Below are 17,989 nucleotides of genomic sequence, written 5' to 3' on the forward strand. Positions count from 1 at the left end.
CCATGATATTCTTATAAAAAAATTATCTCATTATGGAATACGTGGAATTGCGCTCCAATGGTTTGTGGATTATTTGAGCAACAGGTCTCAGTTTGTTAAATACAAAGACATCATGTCTCCGCACGTGAAAATTTCTTGTGGTGTTCCACAGGGATCTGTTCTTGGTCCAACTCTCTTTCTCATATATATAAATGATTTGCCAAACTCTACATCGTTTTTTAACTTCAGGTTATTCGCAGATGACTCAAATTTGTTCCACACCTTTGAGGCTGGAGAGACTGATATCAATATGAATGAAGTAAATGTGGAGTTGAATAAGGTGCAACAATGGTGCTATTCCAACAAAGTTACAATCAATCTTAGTAAATCTAATTATATGATAATTAAGAGCAAAAGGCGATTAGTAAATGTAACAGGTACCCTTGATATAGCAGGGACCACACTTTTTGAGGTGAATGATGTATCTTTTGTTGGACTGCAAATTGATAAGCACCTCACGTGGGACGCGCATATAAAAATTGTAAACAGAATAATCCGCTCAAAAGTAGGTATCTTGTTCAGACTCAGGCACTTTGTTCCAAGAAGCATTTTGTTATTGTTATATAAGTCACTTGTACAACCACACCTGTCATATGGCATCGAGGTGTGGGGGAGCACCTATAAGACCAATTTAAATTGTATTTTCCTGGCCCAAAAAATGGCAATGAGAGCTATAACCTATAGCCCAAGAGGTGCCCACTCTGATCCCCTGTTCAAAGCATTGAATATTTTGAATGTATATAAAGTTCACTTCCTCTCTATTTCAACATTCGTCTATGATTTATTGCATGGTAGGTTACCACACTCTCAAATTGAGTACTGTCAGATTATAGACCATAAATATGCTACAAGGAGTAAAGATGCTGATCAATTATATCTCCCAATATGCAGAACCACACAGGGCCAGTTTTCAATTACTTTCATGGGATCAAAAATTTGGAATTGTATACCAAATTATATAAAGGAAAAGAGATCAAGGAACACTTTCAGAAAGGAATTATTTGCTTACCTAAATACAACCAACCCTCTAATTTAATTCTGACAAGAGAATAGGAAATATTTCAATAGAATAAAGAGTTTTCTATATAAATCTCTAATTCTAATTATATGTTTTATATAACATGGTGATTTTTCAAACAACATTTATAGCATTATTCACTGTTCACAAGTATTTCTTTTATGTAAAATATCAAAGATTTGAAGGAATCAGTCTCGACTAGCACTTGTGCTACCTTCTGGTTCCTTCTTAACAACTACATTCAACCATATACGTATCTTTTTGTTCAATCGTCAATATTGGAAACTGTGACTAGGATCTTAAAAATTGTTAAAACATTTGTTTTAGGTTTATAAATGCATGTCACATTTTATGTATTCAGATTTATCGTTTGTATTCTCATTTTATCCTTTATAATGTTAGCAATTGCATCTGTATACTAGAATAGTTACGTTTGTGCTGTGATGTTAACACATTGTTATCGTTATTGATATTGTTGTTAAGTAAATAAATAAACTCAAACTCAAACTCAATATTTTATTACCTGATCGCTGTTAAAGGGACCTGGTAATGAGGATTTAAATGCCTCACTAAAGGACACTGGATCGTGAAACCCCTACTCTTCCGAGAGAGCGTATATTGCCGGTGAAAGAAAAAAGGTCATGATGATGAGAGTCTACTTAAAGGTCAAGTCCACCTCAGAAAAATTTTGATTTGAATCAATAGAGAAAAATCAGACAAGCACAATGCTGAAAATTTCATCAAAATCGGATGTAAAATATGAAAGTTATTCATGACATTTTAAAGTTTCGCCTATTTCTAACAAAATAGTTATATGAACAAGCCAGTTACATCCAAATGAGAGAGTCGATGATGTCACTCACTATTTCTTTTGTTTTTTATTGTTTGAATTATACAATATTTCAATTTTTACAAATTTGATGATTAGGACATCCTTGCCTGAAGCACAAAATGTTAAAATAATGGAATTCGACGTGTTCAGGGAGGAATGAAACTTAATTTCACATGACAATGACGAGAAAATAAAAATATTTCATATAATAAAATACAAAAAAAAGAAATAGTGAGTGATGTCATCAGTTCCTCATTTGCATACCGACCAAGATGTGCATATAACTGTTTTGTGAAATGAAGCAAAACTTTAAATTGCCATAACTTTCTTATTTTACATACGATTTTGATGAAATTTTCAGTGTTATGCTTGTTGAATTATTCTCTTTTTATTCAAAACAAGTTTTTATGGGGGTGGACTTGTCCTTTAAAGCTGGTTGAAAGCAATACAATTAAACATGTTAGCCTGAGAATCCAGCAAATGCAAAATGGCAACACACACCCTGCATGTACTTTCCTTGTCTAGTTTGAAACTTTTACTTTACGTTATCAATTATGCATGAGAGTCTGTCTAAAAACAAGTCAGATATCGGATTAGAGTCATGAATAATTTAAGACAAGATCCAGAGACATATTAAACAAGGAGTTGTATGTCACTGCGCTTTTGTGTCTCATATCTGATATGGAGATTTAAATTTACAATGTAGGCCCAACTTCAATGATGAGGAATCTTTCTATACATTGACAACTGTTTTTATTGAATCTTGACTAGCATAATTTTCAAACTTGCTTTATGTTTGTAAAGATGGAATAGAGATATCATTGCCAGAGATTCAGGTGCACAATTTAATGATAATAAATATGCAAAATTTATACAGCACTTTAAGGAATGTTTCTAATACCCTTTTTACACAGGATTTTCTGAACCCGGACTATCGCTAACCCCGTACTATCCTTAACCCCGTACTATATTTTGTCCTTTTCACACATGCCAAATTGTTATTGCTAACCCCGGATAAGGAATGCTTGCTTTTTACACACGAAACTCGCTAACCCCGGACTAGTTTTTGTCGATCATTCGCCCTACCTATAGTACGGGGTTAAGGTACTAAAGGTGGGGTTAGCCCACTTTGCAAATATGCAGTGTAAAAAGAAAGTGGGCTAAGCTTAACCCCGTACTATAGGTGGGGCTAAATGGCAATTTAGCCTCACCTATGGTACGGGGTTAAGGAAATTTGAGCGTGTGTAAAAAGGGTATAAGAGCTGCGTACTACCATGGATTCACATGGCTTAGACCAAAAGCTAGCTACAGTACTTCTCTATACATTGATTGGGCTCCAGGGATGATAGTACATTATAAGTTTTTTTCTTAAATCCCCCAAAATGGTTATACATGGCAATACCTGATCATGTGCTTGTGCATTTAATAAGGAATCCTATCCCTCTGGTAAAAAATTACAACACCTGGGGGCCGTTTCATAAAGCCGTTCGTAAGTTAAGAGCGACTTTAAGAACGACTGGTGATCCTTTCTTACGCGCTAAACCGTCGCCAATGAATATACCATGTACTACAAGAAAGGATCACCAGTCGTTCTTAATGTCGCTCTTAACTTAAGAACAGCTTTATGAAACACCCGCCTGGTCCCTGTCTTACAAAGATTTACGATTGATCCATCACAACTATGGAAAGCCAGCAATGTCAACATCTAAAATCCATGTTTCTTCAAAATATTTTCTAGATATGTATATTCATACATCATACATTCACTGTTTTCTTGACAATTCTCTATGCTTTTCTCTGTTTTCAAAGGACATTGTGCAAATTTCCTGATGAAAAGAATTATGACATTGATGGATTTTCAAATACTAGAGATTGATTGGATCAATCATAACTCTTTGTAAGACAGGGCACAGGATGTACAGTGGCAAATGTTAATGCCTTGCCAAAGGATGTGAGAAGTGTGGAAGAATTTGAACCCCAGACTTTGTGGTTCAAAGTCCAGAGACTTATCCACTGAGCCACAACACCTCTGTAGGGACCGTAATGTCATAGGGGCTTTAAAGCTGCATGCAGTATCGCTTCTCATCGTACTGATTATGTTACAAATATCGATCATGTGTGACTTTCAGGAATACATCAAAGATTTCAGAGGATGACATATTGACACAAAACCATCATGAGAAATGAAGTGAAAAAAGGATTGCGAGGTCAATGTCTTGAAAAACTTTTTGCCTAATGTGAATGTGTCTAGTTTTGGCTGTAAATCTAAAGCTTCATAATAAACACCTAATGACTGGAAGAGTGATGCAAATGTTCTATGGGAAACTACTTAGAAGAGTATATCAGTCAATCAATGTAATGGCTTGTTCATTCCAGTTTAGGTAGAAAAGTTTATCTCAAACTTATATACATGTAGTGAAACTGCTATGATTATAAAGAACTGTAGACAAAGTCTCGTATTCTGAAGTTGGTTTAACTTAAACTCAGGTTTAAAGTTATGGTTTAAGTATGGATAACCAATTGTTACTTAAATCACTAACAGTAAAGATATATTTCAGGTCATTTGGCTCTCAAATCATTCGTAATTGTCTGGGAAGTATAAATAGGTGATTGTCTTTGCCATCGATGAATCAGGAAAGAGCAAAGTAAAAACTAAAAACATGCAACTTAATAAAAATGTTGACACTTTTGGCTTCCCATAATTTTAGCACAGAGTTAGACCATGGTCTAAGTTAAACCTGACTTCAGAATACGGACCAAAGTATCAAAAATTACATTCATGATTTACAGTGAATTTCAGTCAATTACTGAAATTACAACTACCCAAACTGATTCATGAAATGATACAAGAAAATTTGAAAAATATGATTTCCTTCATAAAAAATAACTAACATGAGTTCCCCTTGGCAGAACATTGTGTAAAGATAAAATGCCAAAATGAAAAAACCATACACAAAGAAATGTCTTAGAATTCAATTTCCAACAAATGAGCCCCATGGGATATATTATACTGGGTAAAACAACAATAAACACAAACTATGCACTGAACAAGAACCAGCCACCTTTCGTTTCACCAGATAACGGCAAATATAATTGAGCCATTAACAGTGTGATTTTCTACAGAGCAAATTGGCAACTTGAGATTTCATTGGAACAAATATCTGAATATGAATGGCATTTTGACAAATTGGAAATTCCTGTTTTTCCCTGTAGCATATCCCTTAATTCCCCTTATATCTGTATATATTTTCATGTTCCCACTTTCATTTTTACCTCCAAAAGTTATATTTAATCTTTATCAAACTATATCCAAGTGCATAATTTTTTTAGTCTTATTTTTAAATACAATTTCATTTTTGTAAATGAGCAATCTATTACAATCAATTATCATTCTTATAATAAGTCATAAATCAAATAAATCAATATCATCTTTCAAACTTTCAACAAAGTTTTTTTAATCTCTTTATGCTCCCACCAATTTCATACTCAAGATATACATGTAAATATTACAAGATTCAAAATGGTGCATATAAAATCAGCCTCTAGCTCTATATATATCTGTCCCTGATTATCTCTCTTCTTCTGTCTGTCACTTCTATCTCTTTGTCGCCTGACAGTCTTGCAGGCCTCAAAATAATCGACGGCCATCGACGGCCATGCCCGTCGATGCCCCCATTACTGGCCGTCATGCCCTTCTTCTTTTTCCTAAAAGTTACGGCCACTAAAAATGTGCCCTTTTTTATGTGGCTGTGGTGCCCTTTTTTCTCATAAATGTGCCCTTTTTCTAATATATAATGTACCCCTTTTGAAAGTCTGCACCTTTTTTTCTAAGCGAGGAAAACTTTTCTCCGATCTCAAAAAGTATTCAATACCTTAGCTTTACCAGCGACGTCCAGTGCATATGCAGTCTAGTTCGAAGCCGCGCGGAACGATGAGCTACATGTAGCTATACACAGCTGGCCGGCCGCTAGCGCGCTTTACATATGCTACGTAAGCTGCAGCATAAGAATGGACGTATGTGTACTACACAAATGTCGCGCGCACGCTGTACTGTCCTGGCAAGCGCGCGCGATGCGTAAGTACAGTACTTTGAATGGGAGTGTTTCATAAAGCTGTTCGTCAGTTACGGACAACTGATACCCCTTTCAGTAACTCGCTGGCCCGCGCCAGGCCCGGGCTATTTTGGTGCTGCTTTTATCAGCACCAGACCAGCGCCAGGCCCTCACCAGGCGCCGACCAAAGAGTTTATGAACGGATAGCAGCACCAGGCCCCAGCCAAAATTCCTCACACGGTCAAAGGTCACACAATTCTGGCCGTGCCTCCGCATTGCGTGTACATCAAATTTACCGCGCGAATATTCAGCGAATATGGAGCACTTCCGCTCTGTATATGGCGTGTTCAGTTACCATGACAGTTTGATCTTACGTGCCCAAGTTTTTGAATGGGTGATCGTAAAAGTGGCGCGGCTCTGCTATAGTTACTGAAAGCATTTTTTATCGCTTGGTGCGGACTATTTTAGCGCGGGCCTGGTACAGACCAAAAAATCATGAGTTACTGAAAACGGCATTATACTTCTTGGGTGCTAATCAGATTCACATTTAATTACATGTAGCTCAAGAAGGTATCACCAGTCGTGCATAAAGTTCATTTTATCTAAAGTAAATAATGTGGTTTGGTAATGAATCTGATGTATAACATCGACTATGGAAAGCCCCCCCCCCACGCCGCGAAACTGTAACACCTACAAATAATTTATTACATGCCCCTTAAAAAGTGGCCTTGGTGCCCCTCTGTATGGCCTTGGTGCCCTCTGCTGCCTGGCCTCAGTGAAAAAGTGCCCCTCAAAAAAGTGGCCTTGCCCCCCAAAAATCCTATTTCGAGGCCTGGTCTTGCTTCATCTTGGTCTATTGTCTATATCATTGTATCTCTTTCTTACAGGAGTTTTCACAAGAAAGTACAACCATTTATGACTATTGCGATCGTGTGCCACAAACAAAAGGTCAATAATGGTTGCATTTCTATAACAAATTGTGAAAACATCTTTAACTATGTACACACACCTCACATATTCTCATCCTCTTTCATTTTTCTTCTATGAACCTCTTGTAATTCAATTCTAGCAATACTCCAAGTCTCCAACATTTCGTTCCTGGCTCAATAATAATTGTATACAGCTACTACTAAATAAAGCATGAATCTCTTCTTTATCCATAATACACAATTGCATCTATTACTTTTGCTTGCACTGAAAATCTATGTGATTATTAATGTTACAAATGTTCATAAACAAAGTACTATATTTTTTTTTATCTAAAAAAAAACCTATCAGGTTTAATTCAGTCCATTTATCATCTCTTTATATTGTGTTTTACAATATAATGTATTTTTGCATGATAGCACAAGAATGGCTTCAACAGTTAATAATAATGAATAATGTGAAAAGTGACAAGCATTAATATATTTTGCTTTATGGGTTTTCCTACGCATAATGTGAAAAGTGACAAGCATTAATATATTTTGCTTTAGGGGTTTTCCTACCATGATTGAGTGTTTACTTGTCATGATTTAAAGTACGAAATTCCAACCACATTTTAGAGCTATATTTTTGCATATGCACCACCATATTCCCCTTACAAATATTTGTTATAGCTCTCAAAGGGGGGGGGGGGGTGGCATCGGCCAGCTATGCCCCTGCCTGGATCCGTCACTGACACAGGTGTAAAAGCATGCAGCCAGAGTAGTTCCATGGACATTGCTCTAAATTTGGAATGCATATAGGAGTTTGTAAATGTCACGGAACAGGAGAGCGTGTCGTATAGATTTTTTCGTGCAGGTGCAAACAAACTTCTAAAACGTAGATAAACATGAGAGAATAGCGAAACTGCATCACTGAGAATCTGTGCATCAGTCTGAACAAACCGTCCAAGGAAATGATCAGATTGAAATACCATCTTACATATAGTCCCCCCATCCAATCAAACAACTCAATATTGTCCCTGTGAAAACATGTGGAAGGATCTACGTAAAGACCGATTGTACTTGATAATGGCAAGGAGAAATGTAGGCCTTTATTTTAGTTTTTGCTTATTCTCATAATTTCATACATGCAGCAGATATCTTGTTTTTCATTATTTTTTCCATCAATGAGCAGCTAATCAGCACATGCAAAGAGACGAGCTATTTTTGTGGGAGGAAGTGTTTAATGTGATAGTGCTGATAATTGTGAATGTAACATGCATTTTTCATTACTAGTACTTGTTTTATATTATTCTTTTTTTTCTATACCTCTCAATAAATTGCAGAAACTTCGAACAAAAAAATCATTTGAGGATTCAGTTTCTTCAGACTGCTGAAGCCTAGTATGCATATATATTTACACTCTTGCAGGCTTCATAACAAGAAATATATCATCACAACAATTTTTATTATTTTTATAATGAAGTATGAAAAAGTGTTTTTTAAAGGGGGGTTCCCATTGCTGAAAAAAGTCATAATTTTCATTCTAAAAAATCAAGTTCATAGGGAAATAATAATGTAGCAAACGAAAAGTTTAAAGTAATCAAGGATTCAATTTTCAAGTTGGAAGTAGACCTACACATGTATGGTCTCTCACTTATACCATTCTTTCTTGAGCAGTATATCTTGCCCAATTCTGCCCAATTCAGATAAGATTATTGAGAAAATGTAAATAAACTTTGTTAAAATTCCGAGGACAATGGGCTTCCCATTTGGTAATAAGTTTTCATCAGGATTATCATGACAAACAAAAAAGCAACTGTAATCATTCTCCTTTCACAACTGGATTTCAAAGAAGTAATTTTTCTACAGCACTGACTCAGCCGATTTCTGGCATAATGGAATTTCCTACCCAATGGTATAAAGATGAAATGCTTGTCATATAATGCACAAATTGACTACCCATATATCCGGCGAGTTGGAATGATCTTTAAGGAACAAAAAGGTCATGTTCCATGATATATTAGAATTTGATTGGTTGAAAGGATTTGTGATTGGATTGATATAGTGATCACTCAATATAGACACTATTCAAAATAAATCAAGCTCTCCAACCCATCCGAACGAGAAAAGTTCAGTCTGTTCAGATAAAATGAAAACATGCATGAACCAAACTTCTTTGAATAAATGTTTTTCATCATTTAGCTCATGGACTCATACCTGTGACACATGACACTACCAATAAAATCTTCAAGAAGAAACGTTATTTAGATGCAGTTTTCTTCAGCAGATGTTGTTATTGGATAAAAGGGTTTGGGAACTTGCCAATTGTAATTGCTCAGATACCATCAGTGATTTTACAAACCATCCTAAACCTCGACTGGTGTCCAAACAACACTTTTGACATAACCACATTCAAAGTTGATGTTTTCAGATGCTCATAATTTCATGCTTCAAAAATACCAGAGCAACTATTTATATGAATTTCTATCCTTTAATGATAATGCAGATTTTTGTTTCCAATTCCAATTCATGTTTTCAATATTTGGACAAAACCAAGGTAGTATTCAAGAAACTGTTCATTAAAAAAAAAAAAAACAGGGGGTTTAGATCACTTCGTGAAACCACACATATCATGCTATATGACCCATTCTATGACCATTCAGGAAATGGCTATAGTGTAAAAACAATAGTTAAAGATCATTCATAATTTAAAAGGAAAGGACATATGACATTTCGAAAAATTTCGAAAAATTTGTCTGAAAAGTTAACAAGTACCAAGGTAGTTATTGCAGGAATATTAATGTTTCGAGAGACTGAATTACAGCAGGGACTTAAAAACTACCAGCGGGAAAATGGCTCATTTCCTAATCAGAATAAGAGACACATAATTTGACATTTTCTCCTTTTAATTTTTTTTTCTTCAAATTTTCAGTTTTCATAAAGCAAAAGCAAAAAAGCTGAAATGACATAATGAAAAGCAAATTCTCATCTGAGTTATTAGTCCACCACTGATGATGACAGATTTAAACTTCCCTAAGTGTTGATGGAATAATAATATTTTTTTTAAATGATCTATTACCTGGATTGCTTGTCACATGTTGCAGCATGAAGAGGAAGCCGCCCACTCTTGTCCGCTATCGTTTGCTTAGCTCCGTGACGTAGCAGGCATACCACACCTTCATACCAACCCTGGAACAGATGGAAGAAAACACAGCTATATGAATCAATGAAGAACTCACTTCAGCAAAGCAGTGTTCATTACAAGTTATAAAGCCTATTTTCAGTTTAGGTAAATCTCCAAATTTGTTTCAAAAGACAATTTTCACCATATACACGCCCCATGAAGTTCAGGACAATAAAAAAATATGGTTTACTGCATAAATTTCATGATTTTACATGAAAATTCATATTTTTTTTTGCTTTTTTTTTAATCAAAACTTCTCAAGCATGCAACATGGGCTGAAAATTTCACTGAATTTGTAATTTTCAAAGAGGTCTATTCTGAAGAAAAATATTAACACCATTGCCAAGAGATGTTGCTACATATTAAAAAATCAAAATAATGAAATAAATTTTAAAAATAAAAAAAATAAAAAAATATAAAAAATAATACAAAGATTCAACTGCAACTTACACTTCAGTAAGATTACCATGTTGGATGTCTCCAAAACTTTTGACAATGCTTAAAGCTAACGTTAGATTCAGGTTCATTTGAAATGTTTTTCGCCTTGGTACACATCATAATCATTGAATCGATATCACACTCACTGACTTGGAAATGCAGAGTAATTTGATTATAGGATCAAATTTAGATCATAATTTCTTTGCTCAAGCTTGTTGAAAAGAAAACCAGATAATTAAATAGCATAATATCATCAAAATACCAATTTGATTCATTTTTAAGATTCATCATGATAATAAGCCAGTTCGTAGTTCCTTTCTGCGCATGATCAAAAGATTCTACGCATGATCAGAGGAAGGTCATTTGTATGAAAGTGACTTGGTGGTTTAAAATCTAATGAGATAAGCACCATTTTTTATGTCTTGATTATTCATATATTCTTTTGAATAGTGGTTTTCATCTACATCCACAAAAGACAACAATGCATCCACGAACGACTGGTATTTCACAGTTTACCAAGTACATTGTGCAACATGCTAAGATATGCATTCAAAGTAGGAATCGCCAATGGTATTTGAATGGTGCCGAATGGTAGTTGAATGGTGATCTGAATGGTAAATGGTACGCGAATGGTATTTAAGTGGTGTTTCAATGGTAAGTTCTGAATGGTAATTGGTAGTTTATTTAATGGTAAATGGTATACCATATACCCAGTGGTGTCTCAGTGGTATGTGACTAATGATATGATTGGTATGATGAATAGTATACCATACATCCAATGGTGTCTCAGTGGTATACAATGGTGTCTCAGTGGTATTCAATGGTGTCTCAGTGGTATGTGCCTGTAATGGTATGATTGGTATGATGAATAGTATACCATACATCCAATGGTGTCTCAGTGGTATACAATGGTGTCTCAGTGGTATTCAATGGTGTCTCAGTGGTATGTGCTTGTAATGGTATGATTGGTATGATGAATAGTATACCATACATCCAATGGTGTCTCAGTGGTATACAATGGTGTCTCAGTGGTATTCAATGGTGTCTCAGTAGTATGTGCCTGTAATGGTATGATTGGTATGATCAATGGTATACCATACACCAATGGTGTCTCAGTGGTATTCAATTGTGTCTCAGTAGTATATGCCTCTAATTGTATGACTGGTATCATGAATGGTATACCATACACCAATGGTGTCTCAGTGGTATACAATGGTGTCTCAGTGGTATTCAATGGTGTCTCAGTAGTATGTGCCTCTATAACATGTATAATGGTATGATTAGTATGGTGAATGGTATACCATATACCCAAATGGTGTCTCAGTGGTGTCAAATGGTGTCTGATTAGTATGTGCCTCTAATGGTATGACTGCATGGTATACCATATACCCAATGGTGTCTCAATGGTATACAATGGTGTCTCAGTGGTATTCAATTGTGTCTCAATAGTATGTGCCTCTATAATGGTATGATTGGTATCAATGGTATACCATATACCCAATATGGTGTCTTAGTAGTATGTGCCTAGTGGTATATATAATCATGTTGGATAATTGTAAAGCCATAGTGGCTTAGTGGTGTTTGCCTAATGAATGCCATTTGTGTTAATGGTGATGCCCAATTGCATTACCCATTATGTTAAACATAATTCCGAAGATTTAAAGAAAATATATCAAAGATTAAAAGGTATTTAGAGTTAATTAAATATTTGAGCTGTGACTTTTATGCGAGCAGCTTCCCCAAATCAAGTGCAATCGCTCATGATTGTAAACATGGTCTCTTGCATTCTTTTAAATTGTCTTTTTCCTTATTAAGTAAAAGGTCTATATGTGTTTAAATATTATTGATCCAGTGGTTATAATACAATATTATAAATTTGTTATATTTTACAATTGTACATATTACCTTCTAAATTTAAATCTGATGCAATGGGTGCAAAAATAAAATCAATCGGTCAATGAAATCTTTTTTGATTTTTAATTAATAAGTTTTATTCTATTTTTATAATCATTTTGCTTGTTTATGGCCGCTTTTTATAAAAAGAACTATATATTGTTCCAAGAAGATATTTGCAATCAATCCCAAAATTCGATCAGATGCAAATACACAGGTGATGATAAACATTAAGTTTATCTAGAACATAACAATTTGGATTTTTTTATGGATCAGTTGCAAGTTTGCAATGAAAAGTATGACTCTCATGATTTTGGAGTCTGAAATTGATTTGCGTTCGATTGCAAGTTTCTTGCAATGCCCCATATTTTTCTCAAAATGAATTCACTGTTGGTTGTCTTGGTCCCCCAACCTCTATCAAATTCCCATCCGCAAACCCTGATTTGGTCTGTCTGCAACGTCAAAAGCCCCCTCTGAAACCATTTGTACGCTATTATAGCTGCTTCCAATCATGAATTATTTCTCTCTTTTTTTTTACAAATGATATTTTCAAAATTCTAATTCTATTTTTTAGGCCCTTATTATTCTTTCCCACTTGTGGACAGCGTTTATAAAGAGGAGAGATATTCTATAGGCCGGTCATTACTTGATTGAAATGATTTATCCACATGGTCTTGCTCCCTCACCCCTATCAAAATTCCCTGCCGCCATACAATGTAACAGAAAAGAAATCTACTGAATGAAATCTCAATTTCAATCATTAAAAAAGCAAATTAAAAGGGAAGAGGAGTGAGTAAAAAAATATATATTAAGGGGAAAAAACAAGAAAAGAAAAAAGGCAATGAAGAAAAGAAAGATTAACAGAAAAGAAAAAAAGACAACGAAAATAAAAAAGAAAATAAGAGAGAGAACAGGAAAAAAGTGAAGGGATCGAAAACTTTTTTCATAGATTCCAAGATCCAAGGAAAACAGTGGCACTCACGCCATCATGGTTTCCAACCCAGAACCAATCGAGAGGAAAAAGAAGACACCCCTGATTTGGTTTTAATTCACCCCCCCCTCCCCCCGGCCCCCCCCCCCATGCGTTGGCAAGAGCAGCAGGGCCGCTTGGCTGCTTGCATGCTATAGCTAGCTCTATCGCACGCACGCGCGCGCGCACGTCTAACCGCCAATTGCAAGATTTGAAAAAGAAAACTCCGTCTACCGGGACCGTCGTTTTGCTGTTGATAAGTCCGTCGATAATTCATCAAAAACTAAAGGAACACGGTTCAGATTCGGACAGCGACTTCAAAGTCATTTGTAGAAGGCTAAACAGTAAGTTCTATAACAATTATCTTTGATTTGTTTCTCAAATTGTCTCAAAATGTTAGATGTCGGTCGACTCGGGGTACTGCCACGACCACTGCACTGCCACCGCCATTGCCCCGTTGGCGCTGGCCGCTGCTCTACTGGCCGGGACGTGGCTATGACGATAGGGAGTGCTTATGCTTTGTGTTGGCCGAGTTTAGCTCGGCGAGCATTGAATAGATTAGTAATTCGCTCGTATTGCCTGATGTTTATTGTCAATGTTTTACAAAAACATCTCTGAATACGTTGAATTCATGAATGAATGATTTGTTAATGCTAATGTCAAGACTGTCAAAGCGTTAATTGTGAAACACTGCACAACGTAATTAATTCACTGAAATTGAAAACTTGCCAACAAATATTGTTTTGGAATTAGGCCTATAATTTGTTGTTGTTGATAGATGTTAGTAAATGAGATAAAATGGAGGTGAAACATGGTAGGGGTCCTAAAGTTTGAAAAATGATAAAGACTACGCAGCCCCTATAATTATAAAGTTACACTGTACACACACCACTCATGCGTGTGTGGAACTGTGACTGGACAGAGTGACAAACGATTCCTATTCAATTTTTCTACAGAGGCTGCAATGATTATGCAGAGAAAAGTGGCGCTAATGCAGTTTTGCACCGGCCGATTACCAGCATACCTCATCACCAAAATTTGTTCCCAAATGTCATGACAGGTCTCTCAGTCACATTTCGATGTTAATACCACCGCTTTTCAAAATATCGGGAACGGCTGTATTTAGTCTTCGATCTCGACGCGTTGATCTAATCCGTAGAAATCACTTCGCGGTTTGCTTGGATTCGCTGTAATGTTTATTGGGACTGAAGTTAGCAAACAAATCATGCTAACATGTGACGAACAAACAGCCAGCATGCCGCATGCTAATCTTTTGGTCACATAACTTCGGTCCATATCAACATGACGGCAAATCCAAGCGATCCGCAATATTTTGAAAAGTGGTGGCATATTGTGTATTGACCTCAAAATGTGTGTAGACAAATAAGAAAATTTCTGGTGGGGAGTTTTGCTCGAAGTTGGCTGGTGTGAAACTTGTGAAGCATTAATGCGGGAGGGTATTATTAGATCTTTTCATGGGACTAGGCATATCAATTTTTAAAGTAAATTTTATCCTTTTTTAAAGTTTGTCCTGTGATCACAATTTATCTGTTTTTATTTATTTACTGATCAAAATTTGCCTAAAACAATGTCTGGAATTCATCCACTGGCATATGATTGTCCATGAACGGATCCATGATTTCTCAAAGGGGGTAGTGGGGCAGATTTTCCCAAGGAAATTTTAAATAACAAGCAAACCAAAAAAGAGATCCTCACTCTTGTATGAGACAATATTTTCAATATAAATATTTGCTGTAACTTTCAAAGGGGGGGGGGGACACTTGTGTAAGAAAGCCACATTTTTATCTTGCTCTCAAGGTGGGGGCACAGGGGTCCATTGCAGAAAGAGTTGCGTTTAAACGCAGGTCAAAAAATCAATCGCAAGTCCCAAATGCGCGCTGTTGATTGGTTGAAAATCAAGTTGTGTATGATATTTAGAGTTGCGATTTATTGCAACTCTAAATATACAACGGACCCTGGGTCAAATGTGCCTACTTGGATCCGCTTCTGCGATTGCCAATACCAGGGATATGGAATTTATGTCGATTACCCTCCTTTTGAAAATTGCTGCTCTGGAAATTTGATTTCAGATGACATAGCTATTACTAGTATAAAGCATGCACAGTTATAATACAGCCTTGTCTGAACTAAGCTGGACAATATCACATTTCCTTATTGTTTTCCTGAATTCTGGGCTGGTAATCAGAGATCCATGAAAAATATCTCTAAGTAAGATCATTCTTTTTCTATTACTATTCTATTTTTGTTTGTATCTGCACATACATGCAGATTTTACAACACTTAAATTGATTTTATTTCATTTTCAAAGTTTGGACGACGGATACACTGTTGGATAAGGTAGATGGTCCAGCCTTATATGGGATTGGGAATGACACGACAGGTGTTGAACACAGAAAACGTGCCGTGTACAAGAAAAAAATGGAGTTTATGAAAGGTATGTGTGTAAGAATTTTCTTCAGTAGGAAAAATTGCGAAGCTTCATGAGATAAAACAGATTGTATTCCTGCAGTGGCATAGAGCTCTGAAAAAAAAATCAGTATGTTGGCTGAGGAGGAGGGGTGGACACTTTGTCCTCAGGTATTCATTTGTTGTGGTATTTGTCATCATTGGGGCATCCCATTAGATAATAGGTTATTTTCTTCCCATCTATGGTTAAACATGAATTTATTTATCATATTTTACAAAATGTTTTGTTGATATTTGTTAATTGGTACCATTCAATTGAATGGTAGTGTATACTGCAAATTTCTCGATATTTAAAAAAATATATGAACTTCTAAAGAAAGCTCACACACACGACAAGCATTGATGTTTTGAACCCTTAGCTAATATACTGTCCTTTGCATTGTTTTCATCCAATATTTCTTATTACAGCTTCAAGGAATTAATCCTGCCAGGTACCCATTCACTTCACCTGGGTCTGGTGCAGCACAGTGTGGATAAATTTCGGGCTGAAGGAAAACACACCATGGCTAGGACTCAAATTCATGACCCTCTGTTTGTAAGGTGAGAGTCAGAACCACACGACCACGACGTACCCAAGCTGATGTCATATCCCAATTGTTCTTTTGTATTTTATTACAAGAAGTCATGCTTATTTACACTTTGTCCTCCGAGAACTATAAAAAATGGAGTGAAAATTTATTTCAAAGACATGTCCACCCTAACAAAAAGTTGATTTGATTAAAAAGAGAAAAATCAAACATAAAAATTGGATGAAAAATAAGAAAGGTATGACATTTTTAAGTTTCACTCAATTTCACTTAATAGTTATATGCACATCCTGGTCGGTATGCAAATGAGGGAACTGATGACATCACTCACTCATTCACTTTTCTTTTGTTTTTTTAAATATGAAATATAATTTTCTCCCCATTGACCTATGAAATAAAGTTTTATTTCTCACTGAACATGTGGAGTTACCATTGCTTAACATTATTTGGTTCAGTCCAGTTGGTCCTTATTGTCAAATCTGTAAAAATTGAAATATTGTAGAATTCAAACAATGAAAAACAAAACAAAAAGTGAGGGACATCATCGATTCTCTCATATGCATGTGGGTAAATTGTGCATATAATTATTTTGTGAAATATAAGCGAAATTTCAAAATGTCATAACTTTCTTATTTTGCATCCGATTTTGATGAAATATTTTGCATGATGCTTGCCTGATTTTTCTCTGTTGATTCAAAACAACCTTTTCTGTGGTGGACTTGACCTTTAATGTGAAGATATGCATTGCTGGAAATAATGATATGATACTTGGGACATATCATACACACATGTATGAAAATATGAAATAATTATGATTTTATTTCATACAATAAGCCTAGCAAATATTCCTGACGATGTGTACGTTAGGTTGATTTTTTACCAAAATATTGTTAAAATTTCAAATTCAATAACTTTGTTATTATTAGATGCTAACGAAATTTTCAGCATGATACTTTTCTGATTCATTCTCTCCCTACCAAAATCTCCCTTTTCTATGCTTTCTTTCTATGGTCCCCTTCATTCTCCTTATAACTATTTTATGTGTAAATTGTAACCGGTCGTCCAAACCATTTGATTGAAGGGCTAGAGGTACTCGAGACTGAAAGTTATATGATATAATTCAAAGTGTACATCAGACAAACAAAAAGCACTGAAAATTTCATCAAAATTTGTTTGACGAATTAAAGTTGTTATTTTTTGGTAAAACTGTTCTCTTCAAGTCCTCATGAATATACAAAATCACAATTTATATATTTTTTGTATTATATGAATTCAAATTTTGTCCAAGCTAGGTTGTAAAAAATTACAATTGACTACTGATTCTGTGTAAGACAATCATATTATTTCTCACACATAGTTGAGTTATTCATCTGATTCAGCACAGCAAAAATAGACAGAAAAGAAATAAGTGGGTATCTTGTATATATTATTTTCTATATATTTTGCAAAAAGAGGTCTCTATTTTTTCTGTTTTTTAGTGTTCCAAATTGAATAATTTTCTTTTCCCTATTTTTATTATATTTTCTTTCTATGTGTGATATATTATTTATTTCTTAATGTATCTTTATTGTATTTATGATAAACTTTTGGCGTGTTTCTACAGTAAATCATTAAAAACAGTTTATCTTTTCCGGACTTGAA

The 17,989-nt window shown here is 35.3% G+C and overlaps 1 protein-coding gene across 1 annotated transcript in view; it reads right to left on the reverse strand.

Moving 5' to 3' along the window:
• LOC121425205 (ankyrin repeat domain-containing protein 55-like) overlaps positions 1-17,989 on the reverse strand; it is a 95,499-nt gene that overhangs the window by 38,305 nt on the left and 39,205 nt on the right. Inside the window, exon 4 of the mRNA XM_041621212.1 lies at positions 9,929-10,038. Coding sequence (XP_041477146.1) covers positions 9,929-10,038 — 110 coding nt within the window. The remainder of the gene's footprint in view (positions 1-9,928; positions 10,039-17,989) is intronic.

Source organism: Lytechinus variegatus, chromosome 12, assembly GCF_018143015.1.
Source record: "Lytechinus variegatus isolate NC3 chromosome 12, Lvar_3.0, whole genome shotgun sequence".
NCBI lineage: Eukaryota > Metazoa > Echinodermata > Echinoidea > Temnopleuroida > Toxopneustidae > Lytechinus > Lytechinus variegatus.